This window comes from Zalophus californianus, chromosome 4 (genome assembly GCF_009762305.2).
Source record: "Zalophus californianus isolate mZalCal1 chromosome 4, mZalCal1.pri.v2, whole genome shotgun sequence".
Lineage (NCBI taxonomy): Eukaryota > Metazoa > Chordata > Mammalia > Carnivora > Otariidae > Zalophus > Zalophus californianus.
The window spans coordinates 7804109-7820421 of NC_045598.1; the positions used below are offsets into that span (position 1 = coordinate 7804109).

General features: G+C 62.8%; 1 protein-coding gene across 3 annotated transcripts in view; it reads right to left on the reverse strand.

Moving 5' to 3' along the window:
* Positions 1 to 432: 432 nt before the first annotated feature.
* CASZ1 (castor zinc finger 1) overlaps positions 433 to 16313 on the reverse strand; it is a 120800-nt gene continuing 104919 nt past the window's right edge. For 2 of the 3 annotated variants that reach the window (XM_027578122.2, XM_027578103.2), the window contains 10 exons: positions 14200 to 14335; positions 13901 to 13964; positions 12428 to 12582; positions 12202 to 12324; positions 10880 to 11218; positions 9167 to 9365; positions 8264 to 8435; positions 6380 to 6531; positions 6075 to 6216; positions 2170 to 3275 (listed from right to left, as the gene is read on the reverse strand). In XM_027578122.2, coding sequence (XP_027433923.1) covers positions 2170 to 3275; positions 6075 to 6216; positions 6380 to 6531; positions 8264 to 8435; positions 9167 to 9365; positions 10880 to 11218; positions 12202 to 12324; positions 12428 to 12582; positions 13901 to 13964; positions 14200 to 14335 — 2588 coding nt within the window. Of the gene's footprint in view, positions 3276 to 6074; positions 6217 to 6379; positions 6532 to 8263; positions 8436 to 9166; positions 9366 to 10879; positions 11219 to 12201; positions 12325 to 12427; positions 12583 to 13900; positions 13965 to 14199; positions 14336 to 16313 lie in introns of all 3 variants that reach the window. The other variant, XM_027578093.2, reaches the window with a different exon arrangement.

The window sequence follows — 16313 nt, forward strand, 5'->3', positions numbered from 1 at the left end:
CTGGCTCTCTGGCTGTGGGCAGCCAAGAGGACACACACACACACACACACACACACACACACACACACACACACACACACACACCCTCCCTGCTCCCTCCCCAGTGCAGATGATCCTGGCTCTCTGGCTGTGGGCAGCCAAGAGGACACACACACACACACACACACACACACACACACACACACACACACACACACACACACACACACCCTCCCTGCTCCCTCCCCAGTGCAGATGATCCTGGCTCTCTGGCTGTGGGCAGCCAAGAGGACACACACACACACACACACACACACACACACACACACACACACACACACACACACACACACACCCTCCCTGCTCCCTCCCCAGTGCAGATGATCCTGGCTCTCTGGCTGTGGGCAGCCAAGAGGACACACACACACACACACACACACACACACACACACACACACACACACACACACCAAAAAAAAAAAAAAGGAAACCAGTGCCCCCTGCCATCTGGGGCTCCCCTTGGAGATCTGTGGGGAGGCTCTGGGTGACAGGCCTCCTCCAGGCTGGGCTTGGCTCTCTCCCTGTGGCTGAGTCTCAGGGTCCCACCTGAGCCAGGCGGGTGGCCAGGACTGGAGACACCGGGAAGCCCTTGTCCCTGTGCCGCCCCCCCCCCCCCCGCCCCCCGGCAAGCTGGGCTTGGTGACCACATCCACTCCGGGAAGGGGGCACGTTTTGCAAAGGGAAGCAAATCTGGATGGGTTGCACCAGTAAAGAAGCATCCCAAACAAGAAAATAAAATAAAAACAAACTGGAAAAAAAAAAAGCCCTATAAAGCCACACGCATAACCAATAGAGAAAAACTCAAATGTTAACTACAAACTTGTATCAACAGTAATAGTCCTTTTTCCTTGTTTCTACAAAATTCAAGTTAAAAGTTGGAATCACGCAGCTCCCGTCAGTGCTAGTGTGAAGACAGACAGCCTCAAACTGGTAAGGCCTCTAAAATAAATGCGAAACGAAATCCCACGTGAGCGATTGCACTCGGTCTCCAACCTCAGGGCTGGTCCGAGGCGGGCCTGTGCTCTCGCGGCCCGCCTGCCTTTTTTTTTTTTTTTTTTTTTTTTGTTCTATGTAGAATAATAACCTTTACAGGAAAAATACTGTACAACTTTCTCGCATTTTTTCCCCCATTTTGAATATTAAAGCCCCAGACAGTGGTATCCTTCCTGTTCTCACCACGTGGGTGGCTGAGACCCCTGACGGGCCCAGCACCCCAGCACCGGCTGCTCTTGGGTTTGGAAGCGGACGCAGCCTCGGCCTCCCCCCGACCCTGGGGGGAGAGGCTGGGGCCTGGGAGTCCCCAAGCGACAGGCCGAGGCGCGCCGCCTCCGGGCCCCCAGCCCTTGGGAGCAGACACCAGGGCCGGGCCCTGCAGTGGGGCGCAGCGCCCCGGCCCCCGGCTCGGCTAATTCCGTGAGGTTCCCTGCGCGGTCCCTGCAGTGTCGCCGGCGCTGCTGCCTCTGTCCTGCCCGCCCCCCCCTCCACCCCCCAGGGCCGGGAGGGAGCGTCTTAGCTGCACGAATGGGAGGCCCTGCCAGATGCTACTGCGGCCCGCCTCGGGGAGGGGTGAGGGGAGGGGGTCGCGGTGACTCCCAGCGCCCTTCCCGGTCCTGAGCAATGAGGAATCCCACCGGGCGTGGTCGTGAGGCCCGGGGGTCTCCGGCCGCGGGGAGGGCACGCGCGGGGCGGCTGCCTGGTTATCTGCGCCCACCTCGCCCTCGGGGTGGGGGTGGGGGGGGCCCTGCTCCTCGGTCCCACCCCGGACAAGAGCACCTTCTGTTTCCCTGAAGAAGATCCCCGAAGTGCAGCCAGAGGAGGGTCGCTCGCAGCCGGTCCTTCCGGCCACTGGCCGCGCGCCGCGGGCGGGGTGGGGGCGGCCCGGGAGCACCAGAGGGAGGGCCCCCCCCGCCTCTGTCCTGAGACGGACTCGGGGTCCGGAAGCACCGGCGGGGCCGCCGCCCCGAGCCCCGCAGCAGGGGCGACCTTCTCGCTCTGGACCGAGGGCAGCGTTGCACATAAATAGCATCTCTTACGAAAGGAATGGCGACGGCCACCAGGGTGGGGGGAGGGGCGGGCGAGGCGGCCCCGGGCCCGGTCCCCGCGTGCCCCCCCCACCCCCCGACGGGCCGGCTAGGGCGAGGCCGCGGCGGGTGCAGGGGCCGCCCGCTCCGGGCTCCGCGCCCCGGGCCCCCCCCCCGCCGCCGCCGCCTCGGGCAGCGACTCGTCCTCTGAGTCGGTGCGCAGGTCCTCGTCGTCGTCCTCGTCGTCGTCCTCGTCCTCGTCCTCGTCGTCGTCGTCCTCGTCGTCGTCGTCGTCCGCCTCCTCCTCGGGCAGCTCCAGCTCCTCTTCCTCGTCCTCCTGCGATGACTCTCCGGCTGTGGGCGCAGGCGTGGGCGCGGCTGGGCTGTCGCGGGGCCCGGGGCCGTCGAGCGGGCCGGGGTCGCCGGGGTCGCCCAGCCCCAGCCCCCCCGGGCCACCGGCGGCACCGGCAGCGGCGGCGGGCGGCAGGAAGAGCGGGGCAGCCCCCGGCTCGGCGCCCAGCGACAGCGCGCCGTCCAGGCCGATGGCGGGGCCTGGGGAGGCGGCGGGCGGCTCCCCGCGCTCCTGCTTCTCGTGCTTGCGCTTGTGCGAGTCCATCTGCGACATGCCCACGACCGTGTGGCGGCAGCCGGGGTAGGTGCAGTGGAAGTGCGAGCACTTGAGCTTGTACTTGCAGTCGGGCACGGCGCAGTCAGCGCTGGAGCTGAACTGGCAAAAGCCCGCTGCGCTGATCACGTCCTGCTTGCCGTGGTGCTTGCGGTGCGCCGTGACCTTGGTGCTGTCGGTGCAGCGGAAGCGGCAGCGCAGGCAGTGGAAGTGCGTGCTGCTGCCCGAGAAGGGGCAGTCGGCGAAGTGGCAGCGCAGCGAGGCCTTGAAGCGCTTGAAGTCGTCCAGCACCAGGTTGTCCACGCGGTCGTGGTGCTGCGCGTGCTTGTACATGTGCGTGCGCCCGCAGAACTTGTAGCCGCAGTTCTCCCGCGTGCAGTGGTAGTGCGTGACCTTGAGCGAGAACTGGCACGCCGCGTCCTTGCAGTCCTCGTAGAGGTCGAAGCGCCGGAAGCCCTCCAGCATCATGCCCTCGTCCAGCATCTTCCGCGAGGAGGCCGTCTTGCGCCGCTTGCCGAAGGGCGACATGTCCTCAATGATCCAGAAGCGCTTCTTGGCCCCAGAGGCTGTCGGCAGGGAGATAGTGTTCCCTGGGGAGGGGCGGGGGGGCGGCGGTCAGTGCCCACCCCCCCCACAACTCCCGCCCACAACCCCTGCCCCAGGGCACTATTCCCCGGATCACACACCCACGCCACCGGGTCCCCAGTCCTGGCACCACACGGCCAGAGGGTGCCCCTCGGGGGTCAACGCCTTGGCTTCCCCGGGGTGGGGTGGGGGGGGCTCTGGGGGCCTCTCCCCCTCCCCCTCCCAAGAAGAGCCACGGAGGCCCCAGGCTTCCCCTCACATCATCCCAAGTCTGCAGGATGAGGGCACCGGCATCCGCCTGGGGTGGCAGAGCAAGCAGCCCGGGGCGGGGGGGGCCGGGGGGATGTGGTGGCTGCTTCCCGGCCAGTTTGGGTGGGAAGTGAGGACACGTCCCCGCGCTAATTGAAGCTGAAGGGGGAATCTAGGTCGGCAGAGTATAATTACCCAGGTTGGCCGGGGGCCAGGACACCATCATGTACCCGCCTCTAATGAGGGACAGGCCAGTTCCTTCTCCAGCTGGCTAACCAGTTTCCCCGGCTGCCCACCTGTCTGCACAGGGGACCGGCCTACTTGCAACAGGGATGCCAAGCGCCCCGGGGCTGTTTGGGACTGCAACTCCCTGCCCCGAGGGGCACCCTCCCCCTCATACCAGAAGGTTCTTTAAGGTCTCGTTGGGGTCTTCTGGCCCCAGTCAGCCGGGAGAGGGCAGCTCTGCTGAGGGGCCAGGGCTGGAGCAGGAGCTCAGCCAACAGATGGGTGCCCATCTGTGCCCTCCCTACTGGATGCAACTGCCTCCCTAGACTTAGGATGCCCCATTGCCAGGGCTGCCTGGCCAGCAGCGTGGCTTTGCTTCTGCTATCCCCTTTCGGGGATGCACCGTGGCCCCTACTGCTGCAGGGTGAGGGGCGTGGCACAGGCCACTGGGGAAAGGGCAGCGCTCCTAGCGCTTCCTACCCCACACCCTAGAAACCAGAGAGAAAGCTTCAGGGCCCGGCCGTAGCCAGGGTCAAGGGTGGGCATCCTCCAGGCTTCTCCCATGTGGCTGATGTGTTCAGCCCGCCCTGAACCTGCTTAGAATGCCCAGCTTCCGTGGCACCACTGGGCCGCATCGTCCACTAAGGGAATAGACCCAGTCACCCACCCTTAGCGGGTGAAACCAAGGTCTGCCATGGGGTGGGGGTGCCCAGCAGAGGACAAGGGAGGGTCTGGGGCCAGGAGACCCAGATGTGTGCGGAGTGGTGGCTGGTACAGGCTTCTGCCTGATTATGGCAGCAGCAGCTTTCCATGGGCTGAATCCCACAAGGCGGGGGACCCCTTGCCCTGCTCTCCGCCACACCCCCAGGTCTGGCACAGTACCGGCCTGGCACTCAGCAGAATGTGAGGCACAAATGAGTGAGGGAAGGCGCAGAGCCGGGTTGATGAGTACACCCCGGAGGGGAGAGGAGGGCAGGTCTCATCCCTGCAGGGCATCAGATATGTGGGGGGGGGGGGGCTTGAGGGTGGGCGCAGGAGGCGCCTCTGCCATTGAGCACTGCCTGGGGCCTGGGCCACAGAGATTCCCCCCTTCTTCCTGCTTGGCCCCAGGGATGGGGGTGCAGACTGACGTCAGGACCCCGCCTGGACCCAGGGCTGGGCAGGGGTGGAGAGGAGCCGTCCGCAGGGCAGAGACTAGGCTCTCTGGTCTTGGGGGTTGCTGGGCTGTGAGGGGCACAAGGCGGCCCTGACCTCAGGCCGGCAAGGCCACAGGAAAAGGTCAGGCCCCGGGATCACGGCCTTGAGGGTCAGCCGGGGTGACAAACACCGGCGGGAAGGTGTGTGCGAGTTACCTGCAGCGTCCTGAACTAGGGGGGCGTCGCTTTGTACTGGACTTGGAGTGGCAGTGGCGGGCGGGAAGCGGGGTGGGCTGCTGACAGGGTGGCCCAGGCCCCGGGGGGCTCCGAGAGTGGCACCGAGCAGAGAGTATGAGAGACAGGGCGGAGAAAAGAGGCATGGGAGGGAGGGGAGGGGCGCCCGGAGCACGGCCGCTGAGAAGGATGGGGTCAGTGGGGGCGGCGGAGCCACGCGGGCGGCCTGGTCACCGGCGGCGGCAGGAGGAGGAGGAGGAGGAGCCGAGCAGCCTGGAGAGGGCGGAGAAACGCAGGGGGGGGGGGGTGGGAAGGAAACCAAAACAAAGAAAAAACAAACAAAAAAGAACCCAAATGAGAAACCCAATGGCAGAAGCAAGTATGATATGAAAACACGTGGACAGATGAGCAGAGAGGCGCCACGAGAGAGTGGGGGAGGAGAGAACGGGAGGGGCAGACTGTGCAGGGGGAGGTCACGGTGGGCTCGGGGAGGGCCTGCGGCCAAGCCCAGCGTGGGCGGGAGCCCAGTCTGGGACGATGCCGGCCGCTGGGGGTACTGGGCCCGGGGCTACGGCAGGTCCCCGGCCTACCTGCCCCCCTGGGCGGCGGGGGGGGGGGGGCTGTGCTGCTCTATTCGGTTAGCGCTCAGAGAGGACAAGCCTGGGGTCCTCTCCTGGAAACCGAAGCCAAGGGCTGAGTGCTGGCAGGAGGTGGCCTCTGTGACCCGTGTCCCACAGACCCGCTGGCTCTGCCACACCCAGAGGCTGGCTCTGTCCCCCCTTTGAGGCCACTTGACCATGACCTTCCAGTCCTAAGACCGACCCAGCAGTGCCTTGGGCCTTGGGAGGAGGGGCCTGGCCCAGGCTGGAAGTCTCCGGGGGGCCCCCCCCCCCCCCCCCCGCCGCGGTCTCTTCCTGGCCTGCTGCTGGCGCCGTCCCAGCTCCCTGGCCACGCACTCACCTGCCGCCGTGCTCTCGTTGCCCACAGGGGTGCTGGAGCAGCTTCGGTCCATGGTGGACGACTCGGAGGACACGGCGCCAGGGCTGCAGCCCGTGTAATCCATGTACTCGTCTGTCTCCGTGTCCATCAGGCTCGGGGGGCCCTGAAAGGAAGCGGGGGCGGGGGGCCCTGAGGAAGCTGGGCTGGGGGTCTCGCTGCCTTCAGGGCGGCACGGGCCCCCCACCTGGAAGCAAGAGCGGGACAGGGTGATGCCCTGTCGCCACCCCAGGCGGAGGAGGGAGTGGCGGCCGGCCAGGGGCTCTCACCTGGGAGGGGGGGACGCGATCGAAGTTCTTCCCCAGCATCCTCCGCATGTGCTTCCGGGCATGGGAGGTCATCTGGTGCTTGAGGAGGAAGGAGAACTGGCAGCCCTCCCGGATGCAGTGGAAGTGGCTGTTCACCTGGTTGTACTTGCAGCCTGCGGACACAGCCCCGCCTGGCCGTGAGCACCCCGCACCGGCCAACGCTTGCCGCACCTGCTGCGTGTCGGTGGCCTTCTGCGCACTGGCGTCCGGGGAGAGGGCACGTCTCCCCCAACCCATGGGGGCATTCCTCTGAGGAGGCCTTGTACTCCACCCCACCCCCAGGTGGCAGGAGGGCATGTGACATGGCAGGCTGGGCCCCCAATGGAGAGATCCCAGGGCTCCAGACGAGACCCTGATGACCCGTCCGCCAGGTCAGCCCCCTCCCAGCAAGCAAGACATGTCTCCACGTCTCCTCTGGAGAGCCCGGGTGCCTGTCCCCGGACCTGTTTAGGTCTCTGCCCTGCCCCCACCCCACCTCCGCTTGGCTCTGGGCTGAGAACAAACAGAGCCTGGGCAGGGCTGAAGCAGTGTCGGCGCAGGGCAGGTGAAGGCCTGCCCGTTGCCATGGCACCGGGGCCGGCCAGGTGTCTTATATCATCCCCCAGTTTTGTTTGGCCCCAACTACCACCCAAAACCCCCAAAGTTGAGTAAATACGGACAGCTAGGGAGCACCCCAACACCCGTAAGCTGAGCCTGAGGACAGCACAGGCCAGCGAATGTTGACCTCTGTTGCCACAGTTACCAACCCTCACCCAGACCATGAATTCTTTTTGAATTAATACTTGAAAGAAAGGTTTGTTTCCTGCCCTTTTCTGGCAGTTGCCCTGAGTAGCTCACCCTTCCCCTCTGGAAGGGCCAGTCTGCAGACGCAGCAGCCCCACCTCTGGTCCCCCAAGGCCCTGCTGCTCCAGCCACCTGAATCCCAGCAGACCCGGCCTGCAGCCCAGATGTCTGCCCCGCCTGCCTCGGGGCCACCTGCCTTCCAGTTTCCAGTTTGTTCCTGGCAGATTCCTGCCCCACATCTGCAGGCCCAGGAACATGTGGCTCCGTCGTGGGGCACGTGGGTGGGCTCTGCCCTCTGCCCGCTCATCCCAGAGCCCCCTCCCCAAAAGGCATCCCCCAGGGCAAGCTGGGGCCAGGGAGCAACTCGGGGGGCCCTGGGTCGGGGGCTGTGGACGGCTTCCCGGCTGAGGCCCCAGCTCTCACAGCAGACTCCGTTCCCTGGCATCTGCTGCTAAGCTCAGGGCACGTGTGGCCCAGGTTGCAAATGCTCTGGGCTGACCTGCAGCGTACCTGCTTGTCCCACCAGATCCCTGCCACTAAGCACGGTGCTGGCCAGAGCAGACGCCCCAAACCCTTACTGCCACCACCCCCCACCCCGCCACCTCCTGCAACAGCACGCTCTGCACGCAGCCATTCCTCAATAAACATCTGCTGCACGAACACACGAGCAGACAGAGCAGGGTCCGTCCTGGACAAAGCCCTTGTAGTGCAAGCCCTGGAAAGAGATCCCAGGGCGGGTCACTTCAGGAGCTCCTACGTTACAGGCACGGCCTCGAGGGAAAAGGAAAGAACACCGGGTTCAGGGCCTGACTCTGCCCATGTGGCATTTTCCTCGGGGGGAGGGGGTGGTGGCTGGAGTGCTCTGAGTCACCCTCGCCCCTCTTCCTGGGCTCTTTGTGTTGGACAGTGTTGCCCACGTGACAATTCCTAGCCTGTGAGATCTGGGACATTTTTAAAGAACTGTGGAGCCTGAGAGGCAGGGACAAGAGGTGGGTACTGGGAAAGGGGGTCGAGGCTGCACCCCTGCCGCAAGCCACCACCCCCAGTCCCGGCCGCAAGTACCTAGCCTGCCACACTCCTCACGCTTGGTGAAGTACTTGAACCCGTTGGCTGCCCGCCGCTCGGCCTTCTCGTGCTTCTTTATGTGCCATGGCAACTTGGTGGTGATATTGGTCACGAAGTAGCAGCCAGTCCGGAGGCAGTGGTAGTGTCCACGCATCCGGAACTCACAGTGCTGCGGGGAGGGGCAGGGGGGTCAGGAGCAGGCGGACAGCCTCCGTGAGCTCCCACCTGGCCCCCGCCTCTGGGCCATGGTAGGCCCTCCTCCGTGCTCAGAATCAGGAATCGGGTACAGACCTTTCACGTGTGCAAAAGCAGTATTGTCCCTTTTGTCATTTGACTGAAACATCCGATCTGGTGAACTTGCCAACTGCCTCCCGTCCCACACCCAGAGCAGACATCACTAATCTATCCCCGCACTCTCTCTGCATCGCCCAGCTCTGGGATCAGATTCCTTCTCAAGGCGCTCTACCAGACAGCCTCTACCAGTCTCAGGGTAGGCCTTTATTAAGGTGAACTTGATCTGCCCTTCCTGTCTGGGGCACGGACAATTGAATCTCTAGCTGCCCAGTGGGCCTAGAATTGTAAAATTCTAGGCGTGTGGGGAAAGGGAGCCCAGTTCCAGGACGGGCGGAATGATGCCAAGTGTAGAGCAGCTGTCCAGCATGACGTCCCCACTGAGGGCCGGGATGACATGATAGACCTCACCAATGGAGCCCCAGTCTGGACCCCTGCCCAGGGGCCTCCAGGGGCCAACAGTGCCCTTTCCAGGGACGGGAGGAGGCCAATTCAAAACGGGCGTGAGAAACGGAATCCCTGCCAGGAGGAGCTGGTCCCGGGCCCTGCCCCCCGCCCTGTGCTGACCCCCACCCCCCGGCCCTGCCCCCGCCCCCTCCCTGTGCTGACCTGGTTGGGACAGAGACACTGAAGTGAGTAGTATGCGAACTGGTCTCGCACGTTCACCAGGTTGTTGTTGGGGTTGATGTGGTCCAGGCAGTGCGACTCGGCCTTGCCCGAGGTTTTGCAGACATACTTGCAGTTCCCAAAGAGACAGTGGAAGTGGAACTTGCTGGCATACTTGCAGTCCGTTGCGAGACAAGGATCGCTGGAATGAAACCACAGCCCAGAAGGTCATTGGCATTCCCGGGGCCCTCCACATGGACATCCTGACATTTGTCGTGTTGGGGTTCTGCTCCCTCATCCCCTGGGGTGCAGCCCAGAGGACTGGCCCCTGGGCTGCCCTCCTCCCACACCACAAGTGGCTTTGGCCAGAGGAGACTACAGATCCCAGCATGCATTCCTGCCTTCTTTTTGGAGCTCGGATGGTGCAGGAAGGATTGCAGTGTGCAGGCTGCCCAGAGCATTGCATGCTGGGACACGTAGTTTCCATGGCCACACCTCAGGATTATAGATAAGGACGGCTGCAGTAACCTCTTGGATGTGAAACTGAGAGAGGGCGCTGCCAGCCCTGGCGGGGGGCCAGTGAGGGCCTGGCAGGCCTGGCACAGGCACTGCACTGGGTGTGGCTGACTGACAGGGTGCAGATGGGTGGGCAGCCCTACCAGGAAACTCTGCTACCACGAGGCCTCGACCAGTGGGGATGCGTGCCTGGTGTCAGGTGCTGCCGAGGCGCAAGGCTGCTGGGGGCCCCCCAGGGTCGGCCCAGGGCGTGGGGCTCCCGCCCACTCAGAGAACCTCACAGGCCAGCTGAGTGGTGGAGCTTGGGGGGCGGAGGGGTGCTGGGCCGAGCCCCCCCCTCCCCCGCCCCATGCCAGCCTACCCAGGGAGCAGCAGCCCTGTCCCACGGCCTGCCCCACTGGGCGGCAGACAGGCGCCGAGGATGCTTTGCCGCAGCCTTCGGCCCTGGCCGCCCCCACGGCCACCACTTCGGCCCTGGCCAACCGCACTGGGGAAACTAAGAGGGTTGCCGCTGAGGGCGAGGGGGACCGGAGAAAGCTCAGGGAGGTATGGGGAGGAGCGCAGGTCCCCTTCCATGCCGCAGGCCCAGCCCCAGGTGCTCAGAGAGGGAGGACAGCTGCCGCTCAGGCGGTGTGTGTTCACATCCAATTTATTACTTTTATTGAGAACAGGAAGCCGCACATGTAACGATACAGAGTCACCGTTCTCGCCACAAGGCGCCACCACCATCCAGTGAGGAAGGGCCCTTCCACCCGAGAGCTCAGGCCATCGTGCAGATGGGCGCGGGCCTCGGGGGGGGGGGGCGCCTAGCCCCCTCGCCCCCCACCCATGACTTCGCTTGTCCCGCAGAGGCTCGGCCGTGGGCGCGAGCCAAAGAGACCCACAAGGAGGCCTAGGGCGAGATGCGGCCCACCACTCCCAGCCCACCCAAACGGGTCCTCACAGTGTCACCACTGCCCCTCGGGAACAGCGGCCGCCACACCCCACCCCCCCAGCTGGCCGCTCTGGGAACAGGCAGGGAAGGCCAGAGAAGCAGCATCTTTGGCTAGAAGGCCATTGCCCGATGAGTGTCCCAGAGAGGCTGGGGACAGCCAGGGCTAAGTGCAGGGTGAGGAGCAGAACCTCTGCGGCTGCCCTTACTAGAACCTACTCCCGAGACACGCGGGGGACACGGGACTCCCGGCTCATCGAGGGACTCACTTCTCCTGGAACTGCAGGAATCCGGGTTTGACCTGGGGCTTGGCGTTTTCTAGAGAAGTCGTTGCCAAGGGTGAAGTGGGCAGGTGAGGCACTGACGCTGGAATCTGAGGCATCTGGGGTATGGTGGAAGCGAGCTGCTTCCAGGCAAGCAGCGTGGGGGTGGAGGGCACGGCGGCCGGGCTGGGAGTGGGACCTTCCAGAGAGGAAACCGTGGCTGTGGTGACAGGAGGTGCTGGAGGGGACGAGGGGGCCAAGGCAGGTTTGGTCTCCGCAGCCGAGGCGGGGAAGGAGGCCTCTGTGTTTCCCTTCACTGCTCCTCCCTCCGTCCGGAAGTGAAAGCTGCAACAGGCAGAAGCCACGTCTCAGGTGGGGAGTGACGAGGGCCCCGAGCAGGTAGCCTTTCCGGGGGTCTGACCCCATCACAAGCCTAGGGGCCCAGTGTGCCCCTCCCCCTCTCCCCCCGCAGTCCCCAGTCCTAGGCGTGACCCTACCAGGAAGGAAGGACTGACAACAAATGGCCGTATCCTCTGGTCCTCAACTTGGGCTCCTGGCTCGGCCCTAACTGTACCTTCCTACATGTGACCTTCCTGCTATGGCTGTCCCTAGCTCCTCCTACACAGAGCGGGGCGGGGTGGTGGGGGAGACAGGGACAGCAGGCCCTGGCGCATGAAGTCCGTGCTTCCAGAATCTGCTCTGAGAATTAAAGGCGGTTCTCAGCCTTCGAAGTTGGCTCTTCTGCAGACTAGCAGCTTGGGCTGCCTAAGCAGTGAGCAGAGCCTGAGCGAGGGTCCAGCAGCCTCGGTCTGTTTTAAATGTCGACAAGTTCTGGGTTCAATTATGCTAGGTGGCTGGCCTGCTGCTTTTCAGCTCAATGGGTTTACAAATTAATTTCCTTATTTTTAGGTCAAAGAGAATCTACTAGTCTACAATACTGTGGCTGGGAAAGGTCTTCACCTAGGGTCCCTGCCTGGGTCAGAGCGGGGTCTCTCCGGCTAACTCTGCAGGGAACATGTGTGGTCAGGCTGCCGGCTGCACTGGGCGGGGGGGCAGAAGCAGACCCTGCTCCGGGTCTCTAAGTGGGGCCTGGATGGGCTCAGAAGACCCTGCTAGGGGTCTTCCCTGAGCAGGTGGAAGGGCGGGGAAGCCTGCCTTTCTTTCAGGCAGTACCTTCTAAGAAGCCAGCTCAGCTTCTGAGGTCTGGTGGGAGCTGCACACGGGTGTCTGCTTGGAAAGCAGCTAGAGGGGCCACGCAGCCCAGAGCCTAGAGACTGGCTGGGATGAATGAGGCCAGGTTGCCATGGGCCCCGGGGACCCCCACTCACTTGGCGTGCTTGATGGCCCCGTCCAGGGTGCTGAAAAGCGCACCGCACTCCTCCACCACACAGTGGAAGTGGGCCTTGTGAAGGAAGTCACACTGGGCATCACAGAAGTCCTTGGTGCCAAACCTGGCAGAGGAACCGGTGGTCAGAGGAAACCCTGGGGTACTGGCCACCACGACGGGTGGGCGTGGCCCTCCCTGCTCCTTTGCTCTGCCAGGAAGCCCCTCACCTTCGAAGGTACACCTTCCAGGGCTCGGCCAGTTTCTCCTGAACCAGCGCCTTCACAGCCTTGCCCAGGAAGGGCGAGGACTCCATGGCGGCGCTGCCCTCCACTTCCGTCTTGATGTTCAACAGGCTGCCGAGGTTGGGGTTGCCCTGAGACATCTGCGAAGAGCACAGGGGCCGTGCTTGAGGCTGGGGACCTCAAGACGCAAACGTGGCCGCCCTGGGAGCAGCAGCAGCTCTGGGCCACTCGGGCCTCTTGCAACGGACCAGAGCCGTGGGAGAGGAGAGGAGGCCTGGCCCCACGAGGCTCTGGCCATAGCCGAGCCTGCTCTGAATGAACGCTGCCCCAGGCAACGTGCAGCACTACCCTGGCCCCGTGGAGATGCCAGGGCTCCTCCACACAAACCCTGTGGTGCTAAGATCCATCACTCAAGCTAAGGCCGAGACTCTGGGCACATACTCCAGCCTAGCTTTTCCCAGACTTCGTGGCTCCCTGGTTATTTTCCTGCCAGGTTTTCAAAAGAAGTGCAGGAGGAGGAGGGGGGGGATCCCCTATGAATTCCTTGAGAACAAGAGAAGGCACACAAAGGAGGAGCAGAGAGGGAGGGAGGGAGGCTCACGGGGTGAGATCAAGATGGCTCACTGCTGCTGGGCCCCGGAGGGGGAGTGGGGAGGGGGAGCCCGTGTAAAGGCTCGACCCACATGGGGCATGGGGCCCTGACAGGAAGGAACGAGGGGGTGCGGGGGGCAGTGATCCGAGAAGGGAAAAGGAGAGCAAGAGAGCTAGGAGGGAGGGAGGGAAGGCGGAGGGCACAGGGCCTGCGGCGGAGGGCAGAGGGTAGCAGGGGGCTCCTTCCCCAAGGGCCCAGCCGGGACCCCCACCCGTGAGGTCCGGCCGGGGCCCAGCTCCCTCAGCAGTCACTTGTGTGCGGTAACCAAATTAATCTTGCTGTAGTCAAATTTATCATGTGAAGGGGGAAAATATATTTGAGATGATGTATAATTTACAAAGACCCTGCATTATTTAAAATAAATATTCCGGAGCGACCTCTGCAGAAGGCGTCCGAGACCATTACTCAACCCGAAAAGTGGAAATTGATGCTTTGCTCCCACTTTAGGGCCCTTCCCCCACCCCTTTTTAAACAAACAAAAAAATATATAAAATAAATAAATAAAATTAATAACTGAGAGCAGAAGAAGTTAGAGGGCTCTGGAAAAGCTTTTGGAGCCCTCCATCTGAAAGGAAAAAAAGGGTGTCAGAGGCTGGAATATATTTCTTCAGCCAGTTCATTAAATTAATTTGTAAGCAGGGGCTCTGAAATTATATCCGATGAAAAATGGCCTCAAAATTTAAATGGTACAAACTCATCTTATTAGAGGCAAAACATTAAAAAACAAACACATCCCCCCCACCCCCCAGCATAGCTTTAATTTCTCTGGGTGGGGGAATGGGAGGCGTGTGATGGATGGTTCTTACCTTATTCATAAGCGAGGATAAAAGAGATGAATTTGCCGGGACTGCGTGGCCATTTGATTCATTGCTGGAACACACAAACCAAGGGGCTTTAGCTTGGATGTACGTGGGACTGAGCCCAGATACTCACCCTTCCCAGTCCATCCCTTGGGCCCCCGCCCCGCCTGCTACATCTGCCTGGGCAGGACGATGACCCCTGCTAGGAGGAGTCGGCCCCTGGCCTCTGTGTGGTGTGCCTCCGGGGTGCTGTCCCAGAGCCTCCTGCTGTGGAGCAGAACTGGGAGGCCCCAGCCTCGCCTCACCTGGGCTCCTTCACAGTCAGGTCTAAACTGCGGTCCTGGGAGGCCTCGTGGGGAACCGGGGTGCCAGTGTCCTCACCGGGCTCCTGCTTCACCGGGGCCGTGGGGAACCTGGCAGGGGCGGCCTGCTGCCCGCTTCCTACAGGGGAGGGGAGGGAAGATGGTGTTAGAGGGGCACAAACCGGAACCCCCCCACCGCCCAGCAAGGAGGGCAGTGGGCTGGGTGGGCTGGGGCCCTGGGGGAGCCCTGGCTGCTGGTCAGCGATTCTCCCCACTGACATGATCGCTTGTGACGCTTACCCCTGTGTGGCAATTCTTCAAGTGATAATTATTGCAAAATTATGTCAAAGTTGTCCTGGCTCAGGGCCTCCTGGAGGAGAAGGGCGGGAGGCTGGGGAGGGGGCTGGCACGGGGGTGGGGGCCCTTCATTTTCTCCGCCGACTGTCATCGTCAATTTGTGGGGCTGCCGCTTAGGCTTTTATTAAAGACTCTGTTAATGCTGAGGGAAAGTGGCAGATCTAGACTGGGAGCTGCGCCCCCTCTGCAGGTCCCCGGCCCACTGTTGCCGGGGCGACGGCCCTGCCTTCCACTGAGCATGCCTAGGAGGGGCATCTGCTGTGTCAGGGCTATGGAAGCTGACAGCCAATCAGAGCGGTTCAAACTGTGTGACCTCGCCCGTCAAGCTGTCCAGGGCAGGGATAGGAGGCCCACTTGGGCCGGGTTGGGCTGGACCGGGGCTAGGTGGGAGCTGGTGGGGTGCCGCCACTGGAGGAAAGGCTGGCGCGGGGTGGACAGAGGACCGAGGAGGCCGAGCAGAGCAGGGGCAGAAGAAGCTGCTGACAGGAGCGTGTCCACCGAGCCCTTCTCCACAATCCCCAAGTGGCTGAAATACTGCTCTGCCCCAAGGCGCTGCGGCTGACAGAGGCCTGCTTCACAGGCAGCAAGTGGCATTTTATTAAAAAATAAAGGAAAATGGGCCTCCTCCCCTTCCTTGCCCTTTCTTTTGGGGGAAGGAGATTTTTCTAATGAAAAGGAAGAAGTTGCCAGTCTGGCCACGGAGCTCCACGTGGCCCTGAAGCAGCTGGCCAGAGGGGCATGGCCCCCCGGGCAGTCCTGCTGTCCGTCCCATGCCCGGAATGGAAGGTGCGTGTCGCCACTTCCAGCTGACAGGAGTGTCCCACTGGGGACAGCTGAGTTTTTGGAACTCAGCGTCCACATGCCGGTAGCTCCCCAAAGTCACTTGCCCAAGGTCCCCCAGGATACGGCCCGGCCCCCTTGCCAAGCACTGGCAGGCCCTCCGGGAGGTCTGGGCAGATCCCTGGGCTAGGCCACAGGGACCTTAGGGCTTGGCTGGTCTCGAGATGACCTCACAGAGGAGCAGGGCGCTCGGGCTCAGGAGTCGGACCACTGAGGTCCAAGTCCAGACTTGGCCCCCTCCTAGCTGTGTGCCCGGGAGCAGACTATCCGCACTGGTCCTTCAGCTCCACAAGGCAGGACTCTGCCTCCCTGTGTGTCCCCAGCACCAGCCAGCTGCCTGGCCCTCGGCAAGCACAGCGGTTGTTGAATGAGTGGACGAAGTGACAGCTGACTTTTGTCACAGGGGACAGGGGAGAAGAGCCAGGTAAACAGAAAAGCCGAAGAGCTCCAGAGACACAGAAGACATTTAAAAAGAGTGGAAAACGTGAGAGAGGAGAACCGTGCCCCTCGGCGAGCCAGAGGGAGAGTGGAGGTGTGAGCAGCAGGCTCCAGCTGCGTAGTCCAACATGGCAGCAGCTGGGCAGGTGTGACTCAGTTATCCAATAGAAATCCAGTTCCCTGGTCACATGGCCAATTTCAAGCGCTCAACAGGCACCTGTGACTAGCGGCTGCCATACTGGACAGCGCAGAACAGAACGTTTCCGTGGTCGCAGAAAGTTCTACCAGATGGCACTGATTGAGGGGGAGAGACTGGAAGGATGTCCTCGGCCTCGAGGGGCTGGCCAGGTGTGAATCCCAAGCATCCCTGAAGTCTGGCCACCCCACTGGACTCCTGCCCCCTCCAGGTGACACAGAGGGGGGCCCTAGGGAAACATGGGGTTCCGGGACTGCTCTCATCAGGGGCTGGACTCGGGACGAGG